The sequence below is a fragment of the Carlito syrichta genome, unplaced genomic scaffold (genome assembly GCF_000164805.1).
Source record: "Carlito syrichta isolate Samal-C Ts95f unplaced genomic scaffold, Tarsius_syrichta-2.0.1 Scaffold315168, whole genome shotgun sequence".
Lineage (NCBI taxonomy): Eukaryota > Metazoa > Chordata > Mammalia > Primates > Tarsiidae > Carlito > Carlito syrichta.
In genome coordinates this window covers 219,730-233,519 of record NW_007259264.1, presented here as the reverse complement: position 1 = coordinate 233,519, position 13,790 = coordinate 219,730, and the positions used below count along the sequence as shown (strand labels likewise).

The 13,790-nt window shown below is 49.8% G+C and overlaps 1 protein-coding gene across 3 annotated transcripts in view; it reads left to right on the top strand.

Annotated features, from left to right (window-relative positions):
• Positions 1-10,121, top strand: part of UBE3B (ubiquitin protein ligase E3B) — a 55,900-nt gene extending 45,779 nt beyond the window's left edge. For all 3 annotated transcript variants that reach the window (XM_008072429.2, XM_021706128.1, XM_008072430.2), the window contains 5 exons: positions 1,707-1,765; positions 4,264-4,446; positions 4,914-5,025; positions 8,262-8,354; positions 9,693-10,121. In XM_008072429.2, the coding sequence (XP_008070620.1) occupies positions 1,707-1,765; positions 4,264-4,446; positions 4,914-5,025; positions 8,262-8,354; positions 9,693-9,884 (639 nt within the window). In that variant the 3' untranslated portion in view covers positions 9,885-10,121. The remainder of the gene's footprint in view (positions 1-1,706; positions 1,766-4,263; positions 4,447-4,913; positions 5,026-8,261; positions 8,355-9,692) is intronic.
• The last annotated feature ends 3,669 nt before the right edge of the window (positions 10,122-13,790 follow it).

Below are 13,790 nucleotides of genomic sequence, written 5' to 3'. Positions count from 1 at the left end.
CTGTTTTTAGTATTTTCCCCAGAGAGAGGGGTACAAGCTGAGGGTCTGTGTGGTCTCTCTTCCTCCCCTCCCACCCATTGTCCTTCTCCCACCTTGCCAGAAGAGGGGGCAGCCCCCTTTCCTTCCCTGTTTCCCAGCCTTTGATACTCCCCACAGAGACTGCTTTGCTTACGTCACTTACTAGGGTAATTTCCCATTTGTAGCATTGCTTTTCGTTACCATGGTGAGGATTAGCTGTTACAAATGGAGGATTATGACTTAGAGAGGGGGCCAATGCCACCTGAGTGGTGTCTGTAGCAGAAGCCTGTCCTTGTTCATGTCTGGGACAAAGCAGAGCCAGTGGAGGCCCTGGAGTCGGCAGCAGCACCACCATCTCCCACAGGTGTTCCCTTTGGCTTCTCTTGAAGTTTCGTCCATCCCTGCATGAGGCACTGTGTGTGCGTGGCCCAAGCAAGGGCTGCTTGACAGAATCTGTGCCAGGAGTTTCTTAGTGCAGAACTGTCCTCTTAGACACAGGCCTGGTCACCTCAGAAAGGTGACTCAGTCTCCCTGAGCCACATTCTCAAAAAAGCACCATTTGCCAAATATGAGTCCCGGCTGGGCCAGTCTGGAAACACCACTGTGGACCCTGCACGACCTGGCTTCCTCCTTTGAGGCCACCAGGCAGGCTGGTGTGTTAGGGCTCTCAGCAGCCCATGAGAAAGACACTGAAGTGCAGTTGAGCTAACCTCAGGCTTCTCCAGCTCTGACACAGACTCCTTCAAAGAAGGAAGAATACTGTCTCACAGTGATGCTCCTCCAGATGATAGCTCACAGACTGGTTGTTCCTGGAGTGCTTATGGAAAACACCAGGCGGGGCATTCCTAAGGGTCCTTTCAGCTTTAAAGCCTTCTGGTGACACCCTGGATGTTAACAACAGTGAGACTGAGGGCCACTGTTTTTCCTTTCTACATCTGTAGAGTTATAGTATAGTAACCGAATTCTTATTAAAATGAACTTCAAAATGATTTGTGTTTAATTATTAGGTGATCCACAGAAGTGTTCTTGAAGTTGAGGGAAGCAGTTTTTAAACAAATCTATAATCAGATTTTGAGACTTTCTCCTAACCTACTTGATTTTCTCTTCGGACTATAAGAATAATGAAACTTATAACAGAAAATTGGCTATAATATGAGCATAAAGATGAAAATGAAAGCCACCTGTGATGCTGGTACCCAGAGGGTGTCCCTGATAGTGTGCCTGTCCTTCCAGACTCGGGCATGTATATCCTTTTTTTTTTTTTTTTTTTTGGCCGAAATGATACCATACCATGCCTGGTGTTATATGATCTTTACCTTTCCAATAAATACACATCTTCATCATATTTGTAATAGTGCGCAGTATTCCAGCATATGGATGTACCAACATTCATTTACTCATCCTGCTGTGCTCCTAAATGCCAACACATTCCCCCCATGACATTCCGAAGCCTTGATACAAATGTTTGAACAAGGATTGGATGAGAAAAAAACCTTGTATATTGATCATGCTAGGTCTACTTGTTGATATTTCAGCCTTGAATTTTTGTGAAAAATGTTTGTTCCCCAACACATACTGTCTTAATTTAATCGTTATCAGGGCAGTTGAAGCAGGCCCTTTTAGCCTCAGGAAGCTCTGTTTCCCCACTGGAGTCCTCTCTGGTAATTACTCCCCCTCTTCTCCCCCAGCTTGTTTGCCATGAACTGATTCCTGGAGGGAAGACCATTCCTGTTACAAATGAAAATAAGTGAGTATAGCAATTATATTTTAAGGTCACCACTTGAAAATACTTTATTCTGGCTCTCCGGGCTTACGTGGAGAATTTATTAAGATAGATGGAAGTAGAAAGAGGCCATAAATATCATAATGGAAATTACTGGTTACAGTTCATAGGCCGGAATTGTATTAAATTCGATTTGCAAAATAAGAACTGACAATTTGTTTTTTGTAGTAACATTTCTAAGGTCAGAGGCACCCAGGCCCTGGTGCTCTTAGGAATTTAATGACAGCTCTAGATGCAGACAGATGGATTCTGAGCTCTTCAGGCATGCTGTCCTGAACCCAGAGGACACACAGGCAGAAAGACACCTTGGAGAAGCAGATCATTTTGGAATGATAGCGCGTGGCAGTTGTATAAAACACTGTTGCCGAGAAGACATGGTGATGAATTCCAATGTGGCAAACAGAGGTCTTAAACATGGGAAATCGGGAAGACTCGAGGCCCAGAAGCTATTGCCACATAATGGGCTCTTAGGAATCTATCATAAATGTCAACCTTTCTGGTCCCTGCACTGTCTCCATCCGGCCGTATTGTCACCTAATTAAAACCATAGAGCCTGCTATGAGGAATAGACATTGGTCCCTTTGTCAATCTATGAATCTTCTGCCACTAGGCTCAGCTGAGCATTTGAACTGTTAATCAGTTTCTTTAGTGACAAGTGTGGGCTCAGCCCCATCTGGTGAGTCATTTGGATCAGATGCACATCACAGTCCAATGTTCCAGGCATCATGTTCCTCCCGATTGGGTGGTTTGGTCCACTTGCATGCTTGGGGAGGTTTTATTTAAACTGTCAGAATAGTCAGAAGAACAGACTCTGTTTTTCCATGATCGAAATACACCAGCCTTGCCCAGCCTTGCCCTTTGGCCGCTAGTTTGAAAACTTAGAAGGAACAAAATGCCACTTGGGAGGGGCTGCCTGAGGGAGTGGAGAGGGCCCAGCTCCGAATCAGGGAGAGCAGGGCTGAGTCCTTGTTCTGCCTGCCATGCAACCTGCAACCATTCCTTCAGAGGGCAGCACGTGAGATAAAGTATATGACTATCTTCCAGGATGTTGGGCTCAAAGGAGGGGCTTAATAAATGTCTGCAGTGATAGCAACATCACGGTTTATATGACGTGTCACACAAATCCCACCATCCCCAGCGAGGCCACATGTCACCAGGCATCATGACTTGGGTATGATGGGAGGAAGTCACTCACTCCTCCCAACATAGACATTGGCTGCTGTGTATAGTGTCAGAGGAGGTGGGTCAGTGCAGGCTGGAGTGAGCCTCCTGTCCTGCCATGGAACCTCCTATGTGGAACCTTATCTCACAGACTCTTACACGTTCTTAGCATGGAACTTCAGCATCAGGGCAAGGCTATTCAGTTCAGTAGACTGACTCACAAGGCCTAGTAGTGCCAGTGTACCCCTCTTTAGGGGTAATGTTTAATCTTGCACTTCTTGGATGCTGAATGTTTCTCATTCTCTCTCTTTCTCTTCCTCTCCCCCCTCCCCTGCCATCCCTTTCCTCTCCCTCCCCTCTTTCGCTCTATCAAATGGAACAGCATCAGTGACGTGCTTCAAAGAGTACATGGAAGGAGTAGCAATAATAGAATAATACATATTTGAATGTATTAATGTACAGATTTGCTCCTGGAGAATTTTTTTAGTAAAGATATTTTTAAGGTCACTAACTTAGATGTATTTGGACTGTACTAATTTGGAATTTGTGAGAATTGCACCTGAACTGGACTCAAGTTCTTTCATCTCTGTATAAATGATTTGCTAAGAAGCCAGTGGTACAAGCAGGCCTGTTGGAATGTATTCAAAAGAATTGTATTGTATTATGTCTCTGTATGTGAGGTTGTTGTGGTCATAAAAGCAGGTGTAAAAAACCCTCTGCTTGGAACTGTTGTTGGTTGCTCTGACTTCCCAGCCAAACCTAGGTCACCCAGCTGCGTGTGTTTAAAGCATCCTGCAGTTCTGCTTTTTTCATGGCTTTATACCCTTGGTTCAGATTAGCAAGGTTTTGATTAAAGTTTCAACATGAAACAATTTTTCTATACTTTTTAAAGCTTTTTGGAAGACTGAATGGTATCTTAGTTGGTTTATGTCCAGAGGATAAGATTAAATGACAGTCCAAAAAGCTTCCTTTGTTCAAAGAAGGACCCTCTTCTAACCTGGAGAGTGTCTCACCTTGATTGTTGACAACATAGTAGGGAGTTACCTGATGTGACCCATGGATTTTGAGGGGGAGGAATGAATGAAGTAATGCCCTTGAAGGCTTAGTGCATTTCCAGTGGTACACAGTGTACAATTCAGGAGTGCTGTCATTGTCATTGTTAGTATTTTGGTGAAATGCTCTAATGCTGTGTTTTTTGTGTAAAATGGTTCAGAAATGACTAGACTTCTCTTTCAGCCCATTGGTAACAGCCTGCCCCATCCTGTTAACTTCCATTGTTTTCTCTTCCTTGTTGGCAACAGAATTAGCTACATCCATCTGATGGCCCACTTTCGAATGCACACTCAAATCAAAAACCAGACAGCTGCCCTTATTAGCGGATTCCGTTCCATTATCAAACCCGAGTGGATCCGAATGTTCTCAACCCCTGAGCTGCAGCGTCTCATCTCCGGTGACAATGCTGAGATTGATCTGGAAGATTTAAAGTAAGGGGACGGTAAGGGGGTGGGGTAGAATCCTTAGGCCTCTTAGAAAGCCAGCTACTCTCCTCACAGAGTTCCTTCTGGAGAGCTGTTTCAGGAGCCTGTCTCCAAATGTCCTTCCTCCCTGGTCTCTGGCCAGACTGCCATGGAACAGAAGGTCAGCCACTTTGCCTAGAGACTGGTGGAAATAGGTCTGAGGACCAGGGCCCTCTGAAGCTCTGTGGGAAGGGGTCACAGGATCTCGCACTAGCTTCTGCTTGGGAACATGAGGGCCAGCTCTCAAACTCTCCATTCGTTTAGCTTCCAGTGAGACGGGGTTATTAAGGAATGGACTTCTGGTTTTAAGAGAAATTAGTAGTGTCACCAGGCCTGCCAGGGTGACCATGCCACTTACCTGAGTGACCATGTCTGCCTGTGTCCTTAAGTGCCTGTCAGCATGTGTTGCTGAGCCTATGTCTGGTTTCTTTCAGGAAGCACACGGTGTACTACGGTGGTTTTCACGGAAGTCACAGAGTCATCATCTGGCTCTGGGATATTCTGGCCTCTGACTTCACACCGGACGAGAGAGCCATGTTTCTAAAGGTATTTTTTTTATTACCTGTCCTAGTGTTTGTTCATTCATAAAAACCTAGAAGGCCAGTTGATAGAAGAATTTACACCGGAAAAAATGAAATTATCAGAGGACCTCGTATCATTAGCATAGCTTCTCCCATTGGCAGGCCTTCCAGGAAACCAAACAGTAACCAGAGTGGGGCTTCAGGGGCAAGACTCTGCCTGCTACATGCCCCTGGCTGTAGGGATGGTCCCCTGCATGAGCGGGCATGCCTGTTGGGCTCAGCACTGTACCTTCCCTTCACCCTTTGCTGGCCTGGCTAACATCTTTTTTCTTTCTTTCCTTTCATTATAGGAGTAAATGATATTTATTACCTTATCTTAGGAAAATACAGATAAGCAAAATTTTAAACAGTTGATATTCCTACAGTGTAGAATTTTAGCCTGTCCACATTCTTCCTCACCAGATACTACTTCTGTGTACCCTTTTTCTCAGTGGTGTAAAACACACATAGACAATATACGCACTCAGTGTCTCAAAAAACATACACAGTTGTTTAGGCTGACATTCTGTTGTCTGTAAAGTTGTAAATGTTCAAAATCTTTCCCCTAGTGCCACTACGTTTCTTTTTACTGACATCAAAGTGTAGGGATTTCTACGACACCAGGTCTCTCTCTCTCTCTCTCTCTCTCTCTCTCTCTCTCTCTCTCTCACACACACACACACACACACACACCTGTTTGTGTTATGTATGTGTATATTTTTATAAAGATGGAATCCTATCATTTCACCACTTGCTTTTCTACTTGATAGAGTATTGTGAACATCTTGCCATGTTCTGGGGGTAAATTTTGTGCCTGGAAATGCTTTACTCTGGATGTTTCGGTTTGTTGAGGCAGTCTGGACGGCATCACCTTGGGTGAGATGCAGCTGCTCTTTCTCTCCCGGGGTTGGCCCTTCCAAGGAGAGTTCATCCTGCTAAGACCCTCACTCTAGCAAACACACAGATGCTGCAGCTGTCCACACATCTCCAGAATTCAGGTGGGCAGACAGACACAAATCCAGAAGTTGGTTTGGGAAGAGTCGGCCAGCAGTGCCTCTCGCAGGCCAAACAGTCTCTGCAGACCTGTGGAACCCCTCACCCCTGCCTCTCCTAGAGAGAGAGGACGACCAGTATCTCAAGACCAAGCAGTCGCTGTTGCACACAGCAGGCATGTTTATGTCTTTGGATAAACTGTCTCTAGACATGCATTTCCTTGCCACGTGGGCAGCTGTGGACAGGCTCCAGAGCCAGGTGGAAGGAATACAACATAGAAGTGGTTGTGCATGCTTCCTTACATGCAGTGGTGGAAGTGTCCCCTGCCCTCTGCTCCTTCTCCTGTCTCTGGAGGTTGAGAATGCCCCGCTCCTGTGACCAGCCCCACTTTGGAGCAGGCAGCAGATCTGAGTTGGTCTGGATTGGAATGTGCAGACACTTCTGTGTCCACCTCCTCCTCCTTAAAGCCAGTCTAGCCATGTGACACACAACATCCCAGGAGTGCTTGGGCAAGGTTGCATTCAGGAATGCTCAGTGTTGTGTGAAAGCGAAATAATGCCTTCTGCATGTGAGCTGCTGCTGCTCTGTTTTCTATGAGTAAAACATACTAGAACAGGAATATTTCTTGTCAGTATTTCTTTAAAAAACTTTTTTTGGGGCTGTTGCAGTGGCTCATGCCTGTAATCTCAGCACTTTGGGAGGCTAAGGTAGAAGGATCAGTTGACCCCAGGAGCTCAAGACCACCCCAAGGCAACATAGCAAGACCTCACCTTTATTTAAAAAAAAAAAGCCGGGCTCGGTGGGTGGCTCAGCCTGTAATCCTGTACCTTTGGGAGGCTGAGGTGAGTGAATTGCCTGAGCCTGCGAGTTCGTGACCCGCCTGGGCAGGCGAGACCTCATCTCTACAATAAATCAAAAAAAATTAGCCGGGCGTGGTAGCGTGCACCTATAGTTCCAGCTACTTGGAAGGCTGAGGCGGAAGGATCACCGGAGCCCAGCAGGTTGAGGCTGCGGTGGCCAGGAACGGCCACTGCACTCCAGTCTGGGCGACAGTGAGACTCCAACTCAAAAAAAAAAAAATTAGCCAGGTGTGGTGGCATGTACCTGTAGTCCCAGCTACTCAGGAGACTGAGGTGGAGGTCGAGGCTATGATGAGCTGTGATCGCACCATTGCACCGCAGCCTGGGTGACAAAGACCCCAACTCAAAAAAAAAAAAAAAAAACACCCTTTTTTGAAGCCTGACACACGCTGTCTTTGGATGGTCTCAGGAATTTCACAACCATTTATGACAAGAGCCAAACTCTTACTTGCTACTGACTTTTGGAGCACATATTGGTGTTGTAAGACACAGACCCCTGAGGCCCCTGAGACAGCACATTCGTGGTGGCTGTTGAGCTTAAGGAAGTGATTTTTTAGGACATTCCTGTGCAAGTGTATCACTTGGATTTCCAGGCTGGTCAATTGCCTCTGTCCAGGCACCAGCTGTACATTTGGGGGAACAACACAGTGCTACAGTTTGGGAATGCCAGGAACTCCCAGGGTGCAGTAGGCAGTGACTGGCCGCTCAGTACCACACTCTGCCCCTCAGTCTGCTGGCTTCACAGGCCTGGTTTCTGTGTGTGTGCTCAGAGGTTAGTGTCTCAAAGAGGGGGGCTCTGGTAGATGTGCTCACACAGTTCCCCCATGCGGCCAAGAAGCCAAGCAGGATGCCAGGTGCAGTATGAGCAGCGTGGTCAGTGATGCCATCTGCCCCAGGGCTCCCCTCCCCCATGCCACACTCCATAGGTGCCACTAGCATCTGCCTCGCCCGCCCTCAGTGCTGTTTTTGCTTGGGCTCTCTCTGAAGAGGGGTGTCAGTCACCGCCCTATCCCTACTGATGCGTGACAGTCCCGCTGGAGGCCTGCCTCCTGGGGATGTCACACCGGTGCCCTGATTGGGAGTTTGCATGGTCCTAAGCCCTCAGTCACACGTGCTCTCACAAATGACCCGTCACATCTCTCAGCTGTGGCAGTTTTGTGTTTTAGTCCCAAAGAACAGCACTGGCAAAAGAGATGTGAGATGTGTCCCAGTTCTTGGGCCGGGTACAATTCTCTGTCACTCCACACTGCTGGCTAAACAGCTGTTAGCAGTACAGTGATGCAGAGAGCAGAGTGCACTGCACCCCTGCAGGGGCCTGTTCTAGGAGGAGCGAACCCTGCTCTGCCTCCAACCCTCCATTGTGTTATAGTTTGTGACCAGCTGCTCCAGGCCCCCACTGCTGGGATTCGCCTACCTCAAGCCTCCCTTCTCCATCCGTTGTGTGGAAGTATCGGACGATCAGGTACCACGCTGGGAAGGGTCGGCCTTGGGTGGGGTTGTCTGCTGTCCCCACTGTGTGGGCCCCTACCCATTCTTTGCCTCAGCAGAGTGGGTGGCTGGGTCTCTTGGAGCCAGGTGAGGAGGGGCCCACAGTTCTAATGGCAGTGGAGTCAGCCAGGCTCTGGGGGAGCGCCGTGAACTCAGGCTGCATTTGGGCCTCAGCCCTCCCTTGGCGGTCCCTTCTTTCCTTCCTCAGGGAAGGGCTCCTGGATGGGGGAGGGGGGAGGCATGCTGGTTTTAGGAGCTGCTGGTCTCTGCAGCGCTTCAGGTGGGAGAGGCAGCATGGGAGAGGGTGAGCACAGGCTCAGGAAGTGGACAGGCCAGGCCTGAATGTGGCCCTCCACCTGCGAGCTGTGCATGTCAGGGCAAGCTGCTTCATTCCTCATCTGTCACGGGAGAGTGGGCCCTTGGGGGTTATCCAGCTCCGTGTGCTTTGGGCCTGACCCACGGTGAGTGCTCAAACAAGTGTCCCACTCCCTGTAAAACCCATGGCCTCGCCGGGCTCAGTGGCTTAGCCTGTAATCCCAGCGCTTTGGGAGGCTGAGGTGAGTGGATTGCCTGAGCCCGCGGGTTCGAGACCCGCCTGGGCAACTTGGCGGGACCTCATCTCTACAATAAATCAAAAAATTAGCCGGTCATGGTAGCACGCGCCTGTAGTTCCAGCTACTCGGAAGGCTGAGGCGGAAGGATTGCCGGAGCCCAGCAGGTCGAGGCTGTGGTGGCTGGGAGTGGCCACTGCACTCCAGTCTGGGCGACAGAGTGATACTCCAGCTCAAAAAAAAAAAAAAACCTATGGCCTCGATATGGCGGCCCTCGTGCTGCTGCCCCCTGAGCTCCTCTCCTTCCTCGTGCAGATCACTGGATGGTCCTCAGTCTCTGTACATGAGGGAAAGGTGACCCAAGTCATAGCCACAGGCCACAGCACTGCAAAGTCAGGGAGGAGGCATTAGGCTGCATTCAGAAACATCTTGTACCCAGACTAGTTTGACAGTCTCCTACTCTTTGGCAGTTGGTTAACCGCTGATTACCTGTTAACCAGAAGGCCCCATTCCCAAGAACTTCCTTATTCCTTAGTGCAGGATTTTCCTGCAGGCCCCGAGTAGCAGGGGTGCCTTCCCTGGACTTAGCCTCTTAAGTCCAGTTGTCCTGAGTTTGGGGCTGGGCCTCAGGCAGCAGTGCCAGGGCAGCGTCCTGCATTCTGCCCAGCACTTAGGGACTGGCCAGGCCACCTGCTTGGGCACCTGTGCAGGCTCCCAGGTCAAAGCATCTCTCAACCCACGGCCGTGGTGTATGCCTGCAGGACACCGGGGACACCCTGGGCAGCGTCCTTCGGGGCTTCTTCACCATCCGCAAACGGGAGCCCGGCGGCCGACTGCCCACCTCCTCCACCTGCTTCAACCTGCTCAAGCTGCCCAACTACAGCAAGAAGAGCGTCCTGCGCGAGAAACTGCGCTACGCCATCAGCATGAACACGGGCTTTGAGCTCTCCTAGCTCCCGCCTCTGCCCTCCAGGGCTCCTGGGCTGCTGGGGACCTTCAGCTCCCAGAGGCAGCGTGCCCTGGGAGTGTGACCAGTATGCCAGGTGGTGTGGGCCCCAGGCCTTCTCTACAGCCATGAGACCCCCCCTATGGCCTCAAGAGCTTCAGACGCACAGGATGACAGTACACAGCATTCTCCAGGGGATGCCTGTGGGAAGGGGGTGTGGAAAATAAACCTCCAGATTCCACCACATGGGTCCTTCTTCCTGGCGATTACAGGGGGGCTTTTTTGATAGTTTGGTCTTTTTTGAGTCTGTCGTGAGTTGTGTATGAACAAATCCTAGAAACGCCAAGAGCCCAGAGTGGTTTTTGTGACATGAATGAATGAGTCAGTGCAAGAAGCCTACCACGCGTGAGACCCTCTCCTTCCGTTTCTGAAAACTCTACTCAGGTAAGGCCTTGCCAAGCGTCTATGCACCCGACAAAGTCTCTGCCTCCAGCTCATCCACGGCGGCCTCTTCCCAGACGGCCAGGCCCACCTCAAAGCCATGCATTCCACACTGCTGCCTACCACCATTCTGAGTCCTCGGCAGGCTGAGCTGCCAGGGAGCCTTCACTAGCCTGTTCCCGTCCTATGTACTCACGATGGCATCTTGGCCCTTAGGGGCAGCCCCATTTCCAGAACACACTGGCTATTGCCCGAGGCCTATAGTCCTAGAGGGGCAGCTGCCTTTTGTCCCTGCTTGTTTGCCAGTTCATTGTCTAATGAGGAAACAGACCCTAATGGGTCCCTCACCCATCCGGGTGGTGGCTTTACTCCAGAGACTGCAGAATCCCAGGAAGCCTGAGTCTTGCTGCCTGTGTACAAGGAACCCCGGGAGCCCCTTCCCTGACGGAGGCTCACAAGGCTGAGGAAACTCACCCTCTGGTTGGTTTTCTTTTTTTTAACCTTCATTTCTCTTCCAACCTGTCGTGCTCCTCAGCCCTCATTCTTCATCTTTGTCATAAAAACTTAACTCTAGAGCCAGGGAACAGGGACAGAGGCCCTGTTTGTTGCCTGTGCTGACAGTCACCTGCCCTCTCACACCTCATCACGTTCCTGCATCCCTACCACCAAGATCCAAGCCAGATTCGAAGCCAGGATAGCTGGTCCCTCCTCTGCTCCGTGGCACCAGCTTAACGTTGTCTTCAAAGCGACCGAACCTTGGCAGCAAAGCCAAGAAGACTTGTCTCCACAGCCCATCAGAACGTTTCAGCCAGATCCTGGGGTCCCACCCTGATTAGAGCCCCTGGGCTTCTGCAGAACAGAATGTGTGCTTTACTCTGATGGAAAGATGGCAAGGGATTTAAAGCAGGAATGAACCAGCCCTGGTGGCCTTGGGAGGCCGAGGCAAGTGGATTGCCTGACCCCACAGGTTCAAGACCAGCCCGGACTTGGCAAGCCCTTGTCTCTACAATAAATAAAAAATTAGCTGGGCATAGTAGCGCGTGCCTGTCGTTCCGACTACTTGGAAGGCTGAGGCGGAAGGATTGCCTGAGCCCAGCAGATTGACACTGGGGTGACTATGAGTGTGCCATTGCCCTCCAACCTGGGTGAGGCTCCAACTCAAAAAATAAAGGTAGGAATGCATTAATAGTATTTAAGATGTGTTAGGACCCTCCAGTTCTGTGGACTCGCCACTGTTCAAACACTCGCTGCCTTTGACTTTCCTTCTGAGCGTGCTGTGTGCACTGAGCAGGTCTGTGCACACACACCAGGGCCTGATACTGTCAGCTGGGCACAGAGGAACCGGGATTGGGGATAGAGTGGTTCATAAGCACCGATATCAACTTTACTTTGTTTGTTTTTTTTGACAAGGAGATGTTTGTAATCTCATTTAAATTCTTATTTTCCACAGTTGGAAATATTACACTATCTAAAACACTGAAGCTATACTTGTATAGCCAGTGTCTACGGACACCCTGATGGTTCTTGATGGCGCTGAACAGTTGTGGGGTTCTTTGTTTTTGTAGATAATTTATGGATGAATAGGTGATTGAGACTTTATTAAATTTGTACTCTAGCACATGGTGTGTTCTGTTTTTTGTCCAGTCATGTGTCTGGGTAGCTCACAGTCGGGCGCTGGGGGCTTCAGGAGCACAGATGGCAAAGATGCCACAGGCCATGTGGCGGACCCCCAAGCCTCACCAGCTAGGACCCGTGGGTGTGACAGTCTGTCCTGTGTGCTTCCAGTTTTGTAACGTGTTTCAGATAAGCACTTCCGTGGTCCCCTCCCTCTCACACACCCCAGAGGCAGCTGTCGCCCTGACTGGAATATGTCTTTACAGTCCATGTTTTACACAGGAACTGTCAGAAGTGATAAATGTTTGTTGAAAGTCCGGGTAATTCAGCCTCTAGGTGTGGAGTAAACTCTTCGGCTATATCTGGGTGTGCTGGGTTCTTTCCCTCACTAGAATGGTGCTTGCTGTCCCCCACAGGACACGCAGCCTTTCTCGCGCTGTTAGGCCAGTCCTGTTCTTCGGCAGAGAACCATGTGCAGGAGACCCATCTCCATCCCACCAGGTGGTCCAGCCCCACCTCTAGTGGCTTTTCCCCTCACCCTCGCCAGCTCTGATATCCTGGCACGTTCTTGCTGCCTCCCCCGGCCTGGGAAGCCCCCAGCAATTGGAACACAAACATGACCTCTCAGAACCCAGGGAAGATGTCTCAGGAGGTTGTGGCCCTTCCTAGCCATCAGAGTCCTCAACACCCCCAAGGAACCCCTGCGCACGGACTTCCTCACAGGAGTGTTCGTAGCACTGAGGGAGGACGGCTATAAACTCCAAGACACACCGGCAGCTTCTGGCATGCTGCATGCCCACCTGAAACACAAAAGCCTTGTTCTGGGGCACGCTGGCTTTCCCTTACAAGTTACCACTGCCACTGCAATAACAAAGCATGTCTTTATAACTGTTGGGAGGTGCAGGAGTGGAAGTTTTAATTATTCTGATGAAAACACAATTTAAATATGCCGACAAACCTGCAAGTGCCTAAGAATATTCAGGTGGAACACAGTTTAAGAAACTCCTCACTATGTTTCTGACCCCGACAAAGCCCTTGGCCTATCTCTGTCCTGTTTATTAAGCAGATGCTGCACTGCTGAAAGTGATGGGCTCCAGACAGGTAGGTCATCTCAAGCCTGGCTAACATGCCAATCCAGGGCTCCCAGATTTCTGTCCTAAGAACTCTAAGAATTAGCCAGAGTGACTGAAGAACTGTGGAAGGTGTACCTTCCCAAGCAGCAGAGCGGGGTTCTGGAGTTGCAGAAATGTGTGTGCAGACCCACCCTCTACCTCCTGCCCCCACGGAGGCCATCTGTGCATCCATCTCCTTGGATGGGAAATGGGAGTCTCTTTCAGGGCTTCAGAGAATTAAACAAAGTTACCTGTAAAATGCACCAAGCTCAGTTCCCGGCATCAAACAAGCACCTAGATGTTGGTGCCCTTCCTACACTTTCTCACCTTTCACTTTACGAAAACGGGACTGAATCCCAGTACTTTGGGATACTGAAGTGGAAGGATTGCTTGAGCTCAGGAGTTCCATCCAAGACCAGCCTGGGCAACATAGCAAGGCCTTGTCTCTACAAAAAGTCAAAAAAATTAGCTGGGTATGGTGGTGTACACCTGTAGTCCCAGCTACTCAGGAGGCTGAGGCAGAAGGATGATTTGAGCCCAGGAGTTTTAGGCTGCCTGGGCAACAGAGGGAGACCCCGACTCATAAAAAACAAAACAGGTCTCCCCAGGATCCTGGAGATGAGGCTCTGATAAAGCTTCCAGAGTAGCTTCTGCTGCTGCCAACCCTCTCATCAGGGCAGGGAGATATGACATGGAGAACGGGCATCTGATCTCTGGTGGAACTTGGGCAGAATTGAGGGAAGTCA